General features: G+C 38.4%; 1 protein-coding gene across 1 annotated transcript in view; it reads right to left on the bottom strand.

Moving 5' to 3' along the window:
* Positions 1-14,733, bottom strand: part of SLC9A9 (solute carrier family 9 member A9) — a 176,530-nt gene that overhangs the window by 44,222 nt on the left and 117,575 nt on the right. The window contains exon 13 of the mRNA XM_064385801.1: positions 1,287-1,335. Within this exon, the coding sequence (XP_064241871.1) occupies positions 1,287-1,335 (49 nt within the window). The remainder of the gene's footprint in view (positions 1-1,286; positions 1,336-14,733) is intronic.

Genomic DNA, 14,733 nt, shown 5'->3' with positions numbered 1-14,733 from the left:
TGTTATATTTATTTACACCTTCTGTGTTGTATTGCTCAGTTTTGTCAGAAGGGATAGGTGTTAATTCACAGAGCACAGCTGGGACACTGGATGTGTTACAGTTGTAAATAAACATTATTATTTTCATTTTCAGTAAAAGAATGAGAAAATTAGATGCCTAGCAGCCTCTGAAGAAATCAGGTTTTTGCAGAACATGCATTCAGTCAATTTTATGCTGCATTCTGCATTCCCTGATCTTTGATAATTCTGCTTTTTCTGCTGAAAAGCAGAAAATTTCTGTAATTCTGTATCTCTGTACTCCACTAAAGAATAGACTATGGTTCTGTGTCCTGCTCTGGTTCAGAATTTGGGCAGAGGCATTGCAGAATTCCTACCAAGATGCTTAAGAAAATGAATTTAGCATGAGTCTCCTCATACTCAGAATAAAACAGTGCCTAGCCATGGTGCAATGAAGGGATATGCTAAACCTTTATGAACAGTGATTGTGCTATAAAATGAAAGATGTAGTCAGTGTAAGTAATATTGGTTTTCCTTCTTTTAAAAGAAATATTAGGATAATTAGGCATCTGAATTCTACTTGTTACAATGAAAATTGAGATTCACCTTATGTACCTTCAGAAATGTGCCAATATGTAAATGTTAGGAATATTCAGTTCATAAGATATATTAAAGTTTTGCCTAATGGCATCTCTGATATATTTTGAAATGAAAAAAGTATCTTATATCTTCCTCAGCTTATTTTCTACATTTATGTTATTGTTGGATGATTTAAATTTCAGTTCCAGTTGTGTTGTCTGAAAGGGTGCATGGGATGGTATCACCAGCATTAGGCACTTGTTGGCTTTTTGCTTTGGCACCTTGTCAGTTGAACTGTGGCTGTTCCTCAGTCCCCCTGCTGTTCCACCCACTGTGCTGAGCCACAGGTCATGGCTCTGTGCATTGATCAGACAGATTCCTCCTGCTGCTGCAGGCAGTGCTGCAACTGAAACTGCACCATATATATGTGTGTGTGTGTGTGTGTAACAAAAAAATGGAAAGGCACAGATGAACAGCTGCAGCTTGTTCAGGAGCCCCCTTTCACAATGTACTCAGGCTTCCATGTGAAAAATAACTGAAAAATATTTTCATACACCTGACCTACTAGAGCTGAACATGACGCATTCTCCTCTTTAATTCTGAGGGATTAAACGATGTTCTGAGATGTCTCATTTCCACAGATGCAGTCATGATCTGCCAAACATTGAGCACTTGTAAATTCAGCATGTATGTCCAAAAGCCTGACATACCTGGCTCGCAGCTCTAGCTTTCAGATCTTCATCTGGATCTACGCCAACTCTGTAAAAAAAACCAAAAACCAAACCTGAGGACATATGGTAATGATCTGGTGTATATTAGACAGCTTTGAGTGTAAAAATGTTTCTTGTGTCACTCATTTCCTACTAGGTGAGAAATGAGAAGAGCTGGGAAAATGTTAGGATCACTTTTTAAATTAAGGAAGTTCTGAAGTTTTTAGAAAACTTAAGTTTCCGTGTAACTGCCACTCCTAACACCTGAGACTAGATTTTTATCCTGGCTCTGATCCATCTCTGGGGAGACAATCAAGCTGTTACCCTGTGCTAGGAAATGCTTAATTGCTGTCAGAAGAGCAGGGCTGAGGTGCTGCAGTTGGAAGTGGAGGATGGGATTGCAGAACTCCTGTGTGTCTTGACTGCTGCATTATGGATCTCTTGAAGCACTTGGAAAAGGCTTTACTTGGCACACCAGGTACAGGGAAGCAACCCAGAAGGGAGAGGACGCTGCAGGGAGTGATGTACAAGATGGTGATAACCTGGGTGGCACTTTCCCATCCCATATGGATGGGAAAAAAATAAAATTGGCTGTTTAAAGGGGTGCGGTTTAAAGGAAGAATTGACATATTTGGTTAGGGCTGATACTCAGAGCTGAGGAGAAATGCAATTGAAAAATATTTTAAGTTGAACAACAGAGGCTTGTACTGATGAAAGAGACAAAGTATGGAAAGCAGTGAGGGATGATAAAAAATACACCTTACTATCTCCCAAATCTGAAGTCCACAGCTAAGGTGGCCAACAACCCCCACGTGCCTCGCAAGCTCCCACATGTAGCAGGTCCACCAAGACAAACCAGAATTTACTGATGCAAAGAAAATGTAGTCTTTCACTAGGTATGAATTTATGGCCGCTATACTGGTTTTCTGATAGTGTTAATTTTTGAGTATAGTTTTGTTTTTGGTAATAACACATCACATTATGTCTTAAAATAATATTTAATATTAACAATTGCATACCACAACATTCTCTCCTGTGAATGTTATGCACACACTCTTATTGAACTGGAGACAATGACAGGAACTATATGCAAAGTAGATGCTTTTTATATGTAAATACTGAATGGACAAAAAAAAAGACATTTCTTTCTATCATAACTCTAGAACTTCCACAAACCTGAGTCCTTCAGGCATAAATATTTCTGTCTTTTTATTAAAAATAACCATCCTCGTGGTGACTCAACAAAGACAATGAATAGCAGATTCTCTTTCTTTTATTTTCTTTTTTTTTGTTGTTCTCTTGGCCCTTAAATTGCAAGGAAAAGCTTCTGATGACACTAACCCTATTCATTAGTTTGGAATAAAGCAAGTAAGGTATTTCCATTTCATTAAAATGGAAACATTTACATATGAAAAGGAAAAGAATCATTACCCAGAGGTTTAACCATCTCTCTGACAGTGGGTTTATCATTGCCATGTGCAGAACAGAAGTGTCCAGGCCTTATCTGTGCTCAGCCCTGTAAAACAGGGCAGGGTGAGACAGCCCTGCCCTGCACAGGCTGCAGGGTAAGGACAGTGGCTGCACTGAAGGTGCAGCAGTGGCACAAATGCGAGCGCTGTGCTCCCAAACTCATAACCCAGGTCAGAATCAGAAAGCCATTCTGTTTCCTGAGCACAGGCCCTGTTTATTAGACTGTGCTGATTCATTAGATGTGTGCACCAGCACCTGGCCAAGATAAACCCACCAGCAGCACATCAGCTGGAGACTGCAGAGTTCTGGAAGTAAAAAAATCCAACATATTTGCATGTGACAGGTGCAGCTGAAAGGCAGGGCTGCAGCACAGACTTCCCAGCACTCTTCTTAATGAGCTTAACTTGAGCTCAAAAAAGGTCACTTCTGGGACAGAAGTAATTTAGCCTTCATGCAGTTCTCACCTTACTGGAGCTGAGAAACCAGCACTTCTGGCTGACTGTGTGTGTTGCAGTTGTGATGTGTTGTTAGAGACTGAGCTAAGGCAACAGAAAACATTTCACCCAGGACTCAAAGGACTGTAATAGCAAATGGGCAAAGGGAGAGGCCATGGGGATGGTAGGACCAGAGTTTCTGGCTGTGCTATTGATTCAGTAGCAGGGACATAAATAATATCTAATTCCACTGACGGCAGGAATTAACTGGTATTGTAAATCCAAATTTTTTTCCTGAGTTCTGCAGAATTTGTGGTGTGCTGAAGCTTCTCTGCATCTATAATTTCTCATCCTTATAGCTACAGAGACAGCTAGACATTTTGCTTTGTTTATTCTGCAGACAACAGATTATTATAATACAGCACAAATGAAGATTCTCACATGACTCACATCTAGCAGGAGTATTACATTTAAAGCTAGAAAAAAACAACAATAAATAAGGATTTCAACCTTAGGTTTTTCATGTATGAAAATGAAAAGAAGGCTTCTATTCCATATGAATTTACAGAGCCTGAGCTGACACTTTTTTTTTGGTCTGTTTGCCCTCATTTAAAATACATGGTCAGATGTAATTGCTGTTTTTCTCATGGAATAGTATCTCACTACTGGGGGTTAGTCTGGATACCACAATATTACCAAGAGATTAAAGTCCTGTGGGAAAAGAACCAAATTATTCTTTGCATTATATGGGAGATTTCTTTAATGCATTAAAATAGCAATATGTTTCTGTAATTTTATGACATGTGAACTATGTAAACTCAGTCCAGTCAGTTCTGAAATTGTGGCTAATTATTTCACATCCAACCATAGGCTTTGGAGCCTAATATCATGCCCCTAGGATTGCAAATCATGGTCTTCTAAAATTAGCTCTGATACACTTGACATGAAGTAGAATTTAATATTTCTAAATATTGAAAAACCAAAATATACCAAATTATATGAGACAGTCAAGATGACTGAAATTAATCATAGATATGCACTTCGAGTTTACAACCTTGAATTCTTCAAAAGGCCTGCTAGATCTAATACTACTGCCAATAGAATTTGCAAGATTAAAATATGTATGAACTACTGTAACTGCCTCTAAGAAATATCCTGATAATATTTGTACAAACATCTTTCCCCTTTTAACATTCTCAGGTTTCCATTCCTGTGAGAAGATCTAATGGATGCTCAGAAAAATATTTTATTAGTGCTTTTTCTCGCTATCAACTTTTGTCTCTATCCTCCTGTGGTCTTTTACTTCCTGCAGCCTCTCTTCTGTCCTTCTGTCCCACTTTCCCTGGCTGCTCTCTGTTCCTTGTTTGTCTTCTAAATATTGTATGCATTTATTTCTGCCTATTTCTGCATCTTATTCTATACATTAAACATTAGGATGATTTCTCTTCCATGAAGACAAATTCAAAGACTTAATCAGTTCTACACTGCAGTGAAGTTTACTTTATGTATTTAGATAGGCTTTAGTAATAGCTCAGGTCCAAATGCCCTAGATAGGGAGGAAATCAAACCTCTGACAACTTCTCTGTATTGTCCTTTTCAGGATTTTTGGGTGGGGGATTGGGGTGTGGTAGGGCATGTGCCATGGTTTTTTGTTTTTAAGTAAGTACATGATCAAAACCTGGATTCAGCAAATGCTTCCAGTTGCTCTGCTCAAAATGTGGAAGGAAAGCTTTTGACTTCAGCCAGCCTCTAGCAATTAGACCTAAGAATTGCTGGGAGCTGTACATTAATCTGCACAAGTACCCCTTGCAGTGGATGGGATTTAAATCCCTGTGTGCTATCAAGTGTATCATTTTTTTAGCAAGAGTCAGAATGAGTTTTGTAATAAGAGAAGGAATTTGTCATTGAATACAAAGAAGTTGATAACATTATGTGGTCTGAAAAGAAAATGGATGGGAAGATAAATCCCAAATTGCCAGGGGAATCAGTAGTAAGAAATACACACCCAATCCCTAGGAATACTGAGTAGTAAATCACTATTCAGGCATTGCAAACTTTTAGTTCCCTCACATCACCACAAAATCAACAGTGTAGGATAAAATCTCTGCTTTCTACAGTGAAGTCACACAAAACCCTGTACAGACTCATGTCTTCATGAGGATCTAGGCACTTAGAGAAGAACTGTTGGTGTCTACACTTACAAGTGTGATTCTCAGCCCTCCCTCACTTTAAGTGCTGGGAAATCTAGAAATAGAGACGTTTCTCTGAAATCTGAATTCTAATTACAGAAATTGTCCTTCTGGGCCTGCTTAGGCTTTCTGTACTGGCACAGCAGGGCCTGGTTCATGCAAGTTAAATCTTGTTTGCAGTCCTACCTAGTCTGGTTTGCAACTCCCATGGACTCGCATGGCTTAGGTGTGCCCCAGCTGAGAGCTGGGACTGCTTTTACTTGGAACCTAGTCCTGAGAGCATGTAATTAATTCTGTCTAGTTGAAGCCCCTAGAAAAATTGTTTATATCTGTATTATTTAATGCAGCTAATGGTTTAATGAACAAAAGATCAAGCCTGGGAAAGAGAAATATCTCCTATTGCAAGTAGCAATCATGCCCTGATCTAAGTATATGATAGTAAACGTCTACCTGATGGAACAGGACATCACTGAGCTGTCACATAAGGGTCAGGATCAGCCAAGTGTCCTCTGTATCCTTTTCTACACCAGTGGGGCAACAAAGGCAGTACAAGGTGTGAAAATCTGGCATCCCTGTCCATTTCTGGCCTTGTACTATGAAATGGGGATAACACTTGCTTCACCCTATTGCTTCTGTGTTTTGTGTATTTAGCTTGTAAGTACACATCCTTTATTATGTTTGTACAAAATCTAGTGCAGCTGTGTTTTTGTTAGAGCTCCAAGAGTGCTGCTGTAAGTTAATTAATAACAATATTGGCTTCTTGGTTTGTCAAAGGTTTCACTGGAAGAAACTTTGTCAGTGCAATGGCCTCAGCCTTCCACTTGCTGTCTCACTAACTAAACCAGTCCTGAAGCCTCAGCTTACATTTCAAAAGCTACACATCCCAGGAAGGGTTTTTTGAGTAAGTGATTTAGAACCTAATTTTCCAAGATGGCCATTAAACAGCATTTGCAACAGGAGTCTTGAATATTTTTGCACGAATAAATCTCAAGCTTGTAGCTATCCATCATCAGCATATTGCATTCAGTACAGAATTATTAACTGTAAAGAATAGAAACATGAGCAAAATCCAAAAAAAGGTTGTTTCATGATCTCTAATAAATCATTGTAATTGAAATTAAAAAACCTTCAGGATAAATAATGATTGCTCAGGACATTATTCTTGTCCATGTGGCAGTAGGTGTGATGTGTATTCCTAACAAACTGATACCTAAAATCCGCTTTTGCTTCTAGATTGCTCTATTGCTGCTACATGTTGCCTTTTCTGTGGATTGATGCTGTCAAGAACATCTGGTTTTGAATGACTAGCACACTATTTCATTGACAAATCCATGAGGAACTGTGGCATGAGTATAGATCTTCAAAGTTCAGCTCAAGCTGATTTGGTTAATCAATGAAAACACTTCAGTGTAAGTTTAAGGCAAGAGTAATCACTAGCATCTCACAGCAGAAAGAACAAATCAGTTTAATTTCATGCTGAGGAGGTTAAAAGAAATTAGCAGGTAAATGATGCTTTCTAAATGGTTATGACAGCTGTTTGTCATGTAGCTAATGCTTTCTATATGCAACATATTGAAATGGAATGAAAAGTATAATTTTAAACTTGTTGAATCATATAAGAGGTAAAAGTGATATAGTTTGACTTTTGAACTTGGAATTTCATAAATTTCAAAACTGGTGAGATAATTTTAAAAAAAAGCTAAACATTCCTTCTGTGGTCAAAGTCTAGGCACCATTTTTGGTGGGCATATGGAGAACTACTGGGTTGCAGAATTGATAGTTAAATTAATACACCTGTGTAAATGGTGTTCAAATAAAAGTGGGGTGAAATGCAGGAAGATAATGGGTAAATGCAAATAGAAGATAAGGCTGAAAAAAGAACTGTAGTGCTTTATAAGACATCCACAAGTTATAGCTTCTAGATGTGACCTTAATCAAAAAGATTTTGAAATTGAGAGTAATGTCACTGCATAAAATTTTACCACTTTCTTATAGCTGTGCAGCTGTGTGAAGAAAATGCTGAAGTTTAAAAACAGATGATGGCTTCCATTTACATTAAGAACTTATTTGCAGAGCAGCCAGAAAGATGAACTGAATCTGTATATAGCTGGTACCTGATCCTCCATTCTGATAATCCTATTTTAACCTAATATTGGGGCAGGGGCACTAAAATGTATGGCCACTCTGGAGTCACAAAGTACATCTGCATGGCAGAATGCAATGTCAGATGTTTTGCCGTCATGGGAGCAGGGCGCTCCAGTGCAGCATCCTGAGCAGCAGTGATTTACACCCCTACAGTGTTTTTGGCACATATGGTAGATTATCAATGTTATTGTGCTGTGTGAATATCCCTGTAGAGGAATCAGGCCTCTTGCTTGAAAATATGAAGCCAAGTTGAGTCAAATTAACATAATTTAGCTTCTGTAGAATTTTTAGAAATCATCATTTGTAGTAGTATCAATGCACATGAATAGAATTGGAAAAAAATCAGCATGAAAGTTGGCAGCAACCAAAAGAACATAAACTTCTGGTGACAATGTCAGAACTGGGATGAGTTTTCAGGTTCAAGGAAGGATTATTATAATAGATTCTATGACAGAATAAAAGGTGTTATTGTTTGTTATGACACTCAGGCTTGTTACATCAAAGATCATCAAATCTAGATGGATGGGAAGTGCGAGTTATACATTTATGCCCACAGACATAATAATTACACAGATTATACTGAATTCCCGGTCAAATTGGAAAAAGAGCAGCTACTGACTGTCCAGATCCACTCTGGTCCAGCACCATGCTACTCACAGCACAAGGCTGCAGGTCAGCTCAGCACTTCTTCATCTTCAGGCAGTGGCTGAAGAGGGTTCCTGTTTCAAGTGTGAAGCTGAAAAATGCAGGGCTTTACAAGCTTAACCTCCTTGTGTCCATATGTATGTGTGTCTTTAGGGACCCAAACTTACAGTTGTTTCCTGCCTCTGATACAAAGTGAATGTGTGGGAAATTTGATTTCTGTGCTTTCTCTAGAACTGTTGGATTTCACAAGAATTGTACAATATGTGGTTCAAAGACAACTGGTGAAATGCATAGACCCTTGGCAGCAATGTTAAATATCCTCTTGGGACACAAGCTGATCAACAGTATTTTGCTTTTTTTACTTCCCTCTTCCTTCCCCCTGCCACCCCCCACATATTTTGATTTTGGTTTTCCTATTTATATATGCTTATATCATATGTTGTTCCTGAACATTTCATTGCACTTGGTAGGTGATCCAGCTATCACCTTCTACTTTGGTGTGTATAGCTTGCTTTGCTGAGTAACAACTCACTTGCGTGTCTTATTTTTCTACTTCAGCCTTAGGAAGAAGAAAAATCCATCAAAAAATTATATTTTTAGTAATCCACTTTAGATTAATAAACTTTCTATTCTAAAAGTATGTGGAAAACACCACCATTTCCCCCTCTTTTTTTAGATCCTTATTTGGAAAACACATCTCAGATGCAATTGTTTTTCTAGGAGCCTGGCAATGTTCAGATCCCTCTGGCGGTTTGGCAAATCCTTGTTCTGTTCCCCCCTCCTCAGTAAGGACTGGTCTGTGTGTTATGTGCTCGTATTCCACTCTCCCTGCACCAAAAGCAGGGTTTTGTTTTAATCTGTTCTTATCCTAAGATGCCCCTGCTGGTTTTTGGGCAGGCTCTGGGTTGCAGTGAGGGGAGGTTTCCCCAGGGCTGGGCACAGCTCTCACAGCTCCCAGTCAAGCAATGTCCCCGGTGTCACTGACTTCCCAGGGAGCACAGTCACACCAGCACTCTGTCTTTCCTAAGACAGTTTCCCTGATACTTTTGCCACCTTCTCAGCATGTCTGAGTTATACTGGTGTGTGGTGGTCATTTTAACTTTCCACTTATGATTGTGCTGGCATCACTCATCAGCCTGGGTTTCATTAGCATTACCTGGGCTGGCACTCACTGCCATTGCTGTCATGTACTCACTGAAAGAAAGAGATCATTTTATGTACCTCATTTATTTAAAACCTGAGATCTGTAGAACAAGGCAAGCACTTTACTGCCTGCTTTTCAAGCATTTAGATGCTGTCTACAATCTCCCTCTTGTTTTGAAGTGCAGGAAGGGCAGGAATTCCAGAACAGGGTTACGAGGAGTCGGCCACAGTCAGTTAATGGGCACTGCCCCTCACAGCAACACTGCACTTACTGAGCAGGGAGGTGATTACTTGTAGGCAATCAGACATAGATTTATGGGCAAAGAATGGGAAAGCTTGAAAGGACTGTAATCCTCCTGAATTTTTATTTTTAATCATAGCTACAGAGAAAAAGCCAACCCCCAAACCCTCAGTAAATCTAAAATTCAGGGTAAGTGGTACCAGAAGTCTTCTAAAATGAAGCTTTTGTGCCAACAACAGATTATTTGATATAAAAATGTTGTGAAATTATTAAAAATTTGCTTTGTATAGATTTGAAAAAATCTGTTCAGACAGTTGAGATGGAGACACCACTGGAGAAAAATATGGCTACAAGGGTCACATCACTCAGGAAAACTGTGCTCCGATCAAAGAAACTGTAAAATAATAACACATGAAAAATAATGTGACTTGAATAATTTTCTAAAACTGCAGGAGAAGTTCAGATATGAGGAGTGTACATGGTAGTAGCTGAGATATACAGGGCAATTATCACTTTCCCAGCACAGTGACATTTTGCAATTTAGTTTTCACCTGAGTTTTATATCTCAGATGAGAACTGGGACTCAGAGAATAAGAGAATCCCTAGATATCATATTGTAGTGTTGATGCAGTATTGACTTTGAAGGAAGGATGTGATTGGATACCTTTTTTGGCAGTAATCATGTTATTTCTTTTGAATGCCAACCCAGTTAATCCTGACAAAGGTGAGCTTTTGAGATACTGAATCACAGCACAGTGTGGGAAGGTTGTCACGAGGTGACTGTGATGCCTCCCATCCAAAATCATTATTGTTTTGAGGGAATAAGAAGAAGGGGGCCAGAGACATTTTGATATCCATTACTTAAGTCAAAGATATTGTATTTTCAATAACACCAAGCTATGTGTCTTAAGAAGCTATTGTGATGGAAGGTGCTTTTTTTCCTTTAACTTAAGATGTTGCAAATGGAGAGATTTAGACACACACATGCATCTGTGTATCATCTTTTCAATAAGAGGCAGTAAAGAAAACACAGTATTGATCAGCCTCCTTGTGCTTTAAGAATTTCATTATTATTACCATGCTTCTCCCCATGCTGTGAGGAAGTCTACAGATTAAATGCTCTGTACACAGTATTGGAAATGTATTAATAAAAAAATCCCTGGCACATTATTAAAAATAAATTTTCAGTGAATGCAGAAAGACAGAAACACCACTGCATTACAAAAAGTATCATTTTTGCACATAGTAAAGATCCTAACTGCTACTTTACTGAAATCCATGGAGATGAGTAGAGCTTTCAAAAACAAAATATTAAGTAATTAGGCTGTTTTGTTGCTGTCTTACTCAGGTTACTAATAAACTTTGTCAGCTAGGAAAAATGAGAACTGGTTTTACAGAAGATCTGTATGAGAAAAAGAAACTGCATGCAGATATATTTTGGCAAAATCCTATAGATGAGATTAATCAAGTTCTGGCTTAGAAATAACAGTTCCCTCCAGTGAATTATGTCAATGATTTTTAGAGCAGTAAAATGTTTGTTCTCTGAATCACTTTAGGTGTCTGTTCCTTTATTTTCCTTGAACATAAACAGCACAGTGTTGGAAAGAAGCCCAGGCCATAGCAGATGCATTATATTATTGCTAATGTGATTAACCCAAAGTAAAACATTAAATCCTCCTGAGGCATTAGTCTCAATAATGAGATGACCAACTCTAAGTTCCCTGGGCTCACAGCATGGGGAAAAATATATCATGCACTTCATCTCTTGCATTGACATTTGAAATTTATCATATGAGGCTGGTACTGGGAGCAATTGTGCACAGAGCCATTGCAAGGGCATTGAAGCTGGTCAAGCTTAATGCACATCAAAACCAAATCATGCTGAGTAAAGGCCTCTGCCTTTGCTGCTGGGATCTGGTGCCATGAAAGCTGTCACCCTGCTGCCCATTTAGGCTACTCTTTTCACAAGAAGCTTGTAAATCAGCTGCATTGTTTAAGATCGTATTTAATTCCTGCTTTGAAATATGTTCACCTAAGTTCTGTCTGAAGTGCTCAGAACAGGAGGGAATTGTAGTAAGGACTTGTGTGGATTGATTGACCCAAGGCTGTAAAAGCAGGTTGAAGGTATGTTCTCCCATATACCATATAAGATATGCTGTACTAATTTTTAAAAATCAAAATTAAATCAAAATGGCAGTTCTGAATTCTCAACACCATGCAGCACAAGGGTGTGTAGAGCTGAGCTCACTGCTCATAGGCAGAGATGCTGCAGTGCATAATCTGAATAAGCACTGATAGGATTTCTCCATGTTTCCTTATGTAGGAAAAATGGCTCAGACTCAGGAAAATGTTAGGTACTTACACAGAAAAGCTTTGCCTAAATTTTCGTTGTCTGATGTACACAGTGCCAATAATTATTACTCTTTTGTTTAAATGGCAGAATGACACCTGTGCCCATTTGTGTCAAAACACACTTTAAAGCCACTTTAAATACAGCAGGATGAGCAGTAGTGTCTTTTCTAAAGACAATGTTCTAAGACACTGCTTAATGGAAAATTTAACTTTTCATTTCTTTTCCACCACTTTGCTTCTCAGCAACACAGAATAAAATAATGGCTCAAAGACACACATTTTATTTAATTTTTCACTATACCATTTAAAACCCCAAACCTACACAGATTATATCCTCCTGATATAGCAAATGTCAATTAATGCATCATGGTCTTTTTGAAAGAGTGACTACAGAAATGCTGGAAAAGTGTGCTTCCCTTTATCTGGAATTTAGATATATTAAAAAGTTCAAGCTTTTTATTTCATGAGTTGTTTGATAATTGCACTGTTTAGTTTAGACAGTGCAGATTTCTGTTGATTTTAAATTTGTTTTTGTAATATAATCCTTCCTTAAGAAACTTGGCCATCCTTACCAGTTTCAAGCAATGCATTTAGATATTTTGTGACCATTTAAAATAATATTTAGGCCATTCATACAAAAACGTACTGTGTCTAAAAGAGATATGGATCTATTTATGATCTATTATTTGCACTGTTTGTAATGTGAGGCAATGCAAAGCTGTTACTGACATAAATGTGTGTGTGTGTACAGACACCCTCCACCCATTTGAGCTGCAGAGGTTTTAGGGAGAAAAAAATATTTTCTGGTGCAGTTGGCAAATTTGGACCAGATGTCACCCAAAATGGTGAGACCTGCCAGTGGCACAGGGCTCATGGAGCTCAGGTGTGGCTTTGGGACCGTGCTGTTCAGGGGGGTTTGTTTCCTCTTCACTTTGCACTTTTCTTTCACTTGTACAGAACACCAGTGAAGACGGACACTTGTAAGTTAGTGGCTCTGGTTATCAAGAACTACAGGAAATGGCCTTATTTCACAGCGTGCAAAGGCCCTGTAGAGTTCAGAAAGTACACTAAATACAAATGCTAGGCTTGGGCTTGTTTTGAATTGTTTTTACTCACATCTCTAAATATGCATGACTTGGGAAAAATTAATTTATTTTGAGTCTGGTCTCTTTTGTTTGGCCTGGTGCCCTAACAGGGATGAAATTCAACTTGTATACATGTGTTTGTTTTGTGTTACATTGTATTCAGGAGAATGGAGGAACTATCAGGCATTTGTTCTGCATTTGAGCTTTCTTATTCTGGCAAAGCCGAGGTTTTAGATGTCAATGTTGGGTTTTTCCTTTTACATCAGCAACTCAACTGTGGCTGCAAACCTCTCGATTCTGCTCATTCTGTTGGTCTCAAGTCAAACATTTCTTAATTTTCTTTTGGTAATGAACCAAGTTGGCATTTTTGTCTTATTTGCTAGGGGCTAGCTTGCAAACATGTGTTTTGATATTTTATTTATACTGCCTGCACCAGTCCTTGCAAACTTTTCATGAGCAGCCAGGAGGAGGGTTAATCACCCCTTTGTTAAACAGTACTTATTAATTGGGAAACACTGGTAAAACAGTTTCATTTTAATTAAATAAAGTCTATCTTTTCATAAGTCCATTTGAAGACACTCCTCAAAGTTTCTACTGTTTGTTTTTTTAATTTAAAATTTATTTTGTCTTCTCTCTATAGCCATATACAGCTTGAGCAATAATCCTGAAACACCCAGTTGAAGTTTAAAATGAGAGCAGAGGAAAAGGAGTTCTGGAAGGATGAGATAGGGAGTGTGCTATAAAGTTTCATACTTTTATTTAAGCTTCTTGTGTTGCTTTGTGATGTGTTTGGAGGTGTTTGCTGCATCATAGTTAAGAAAAGGACTCCATTCCCATTGCCTTCTTGTAAAAATAAGAATAAACTGCTGTATGTAGCAACTATGAACTATCTGAATCCTAGCTGTGATGACAAGGAAAGCAATAGCTTGCATGAGATTAAGAAGAGACAAAGTGAGAAAGTGGAGTGAGAAATTGCCTTGATCAGGGATTCTGAAAGCACAGTATACTTCTGCCTACAGGCCAAGAAAATAAATGAATGACATCTTGCTAAGGATCTGTCCCCATTTCTCCACTGCCACTCAGCTTCCCTGGGGCTCTAAGTACTTCTCTCTGGCCAGTGACTTCAGGCAATGTGATATTTCTGTTGGTGTATTCATAAATATGTGATGCTCTGGTTTCAGGTTCCTACCTTACTGAGCAGAGCAGTAAACTTCAGAGCTGAGGGGCAAGTCTAATGCCTAAAATCAGTCTAATGCCTAAAACTCCTCACAGATTCACAGAATCATTTAGGCTGGAAAAGACCTTTAAGATTGTAGAGTTCAACCATTAGCCCAGTACTGCCAAGTCCACAACTAAATCCTGGACCACATCTACATCTGGAAAGGCAAGAGCCTTCTTTCCTTCTTTCGTGAAATGAAGAAAATATTAATTAATTTTGCTTTTTAAAGTGCATCATTAGTCCTTTCTGGGACATGCCAGTTGAGATGTTTGTAATAAATTGTATCGACATTTGCTTAATCTAATTTGGGGAGCTTGTCACTTATTTATAATTCTGCTTTTCAATGTAAGTGATAGGAAAGTGGCACACATCCATTATGACTTAGAATTCCAAGTCACAAAGTGATACAAAGAAATGCTCTGATGGAAAATTCAATGTCTCTTTTCCCAGTAATGCATAGAGCATAAATAAGAAAGTACATTGGCTGCAGACTGTCTTTTGGAGTTAAGTTGAGAAAATAGAAT

This window comes from Passer domesticus, chromosome 11 (assembly GCF_036417665.1).
Source record: "Passer domesticus isolate bPasDom1 chromosome 11, bPasDom1.hap1, whole genome shotgun sequence".
Taxonomy (NCBI): domain Eukaryota; kingdom Metazoa; phylum Chordata; class Aves; order Passeriformes; family Passeridae; genus Passer; species Passer domesticus.
This window is presented reverse-complemented; position numbering and strand designations above follow the sequence as displayed.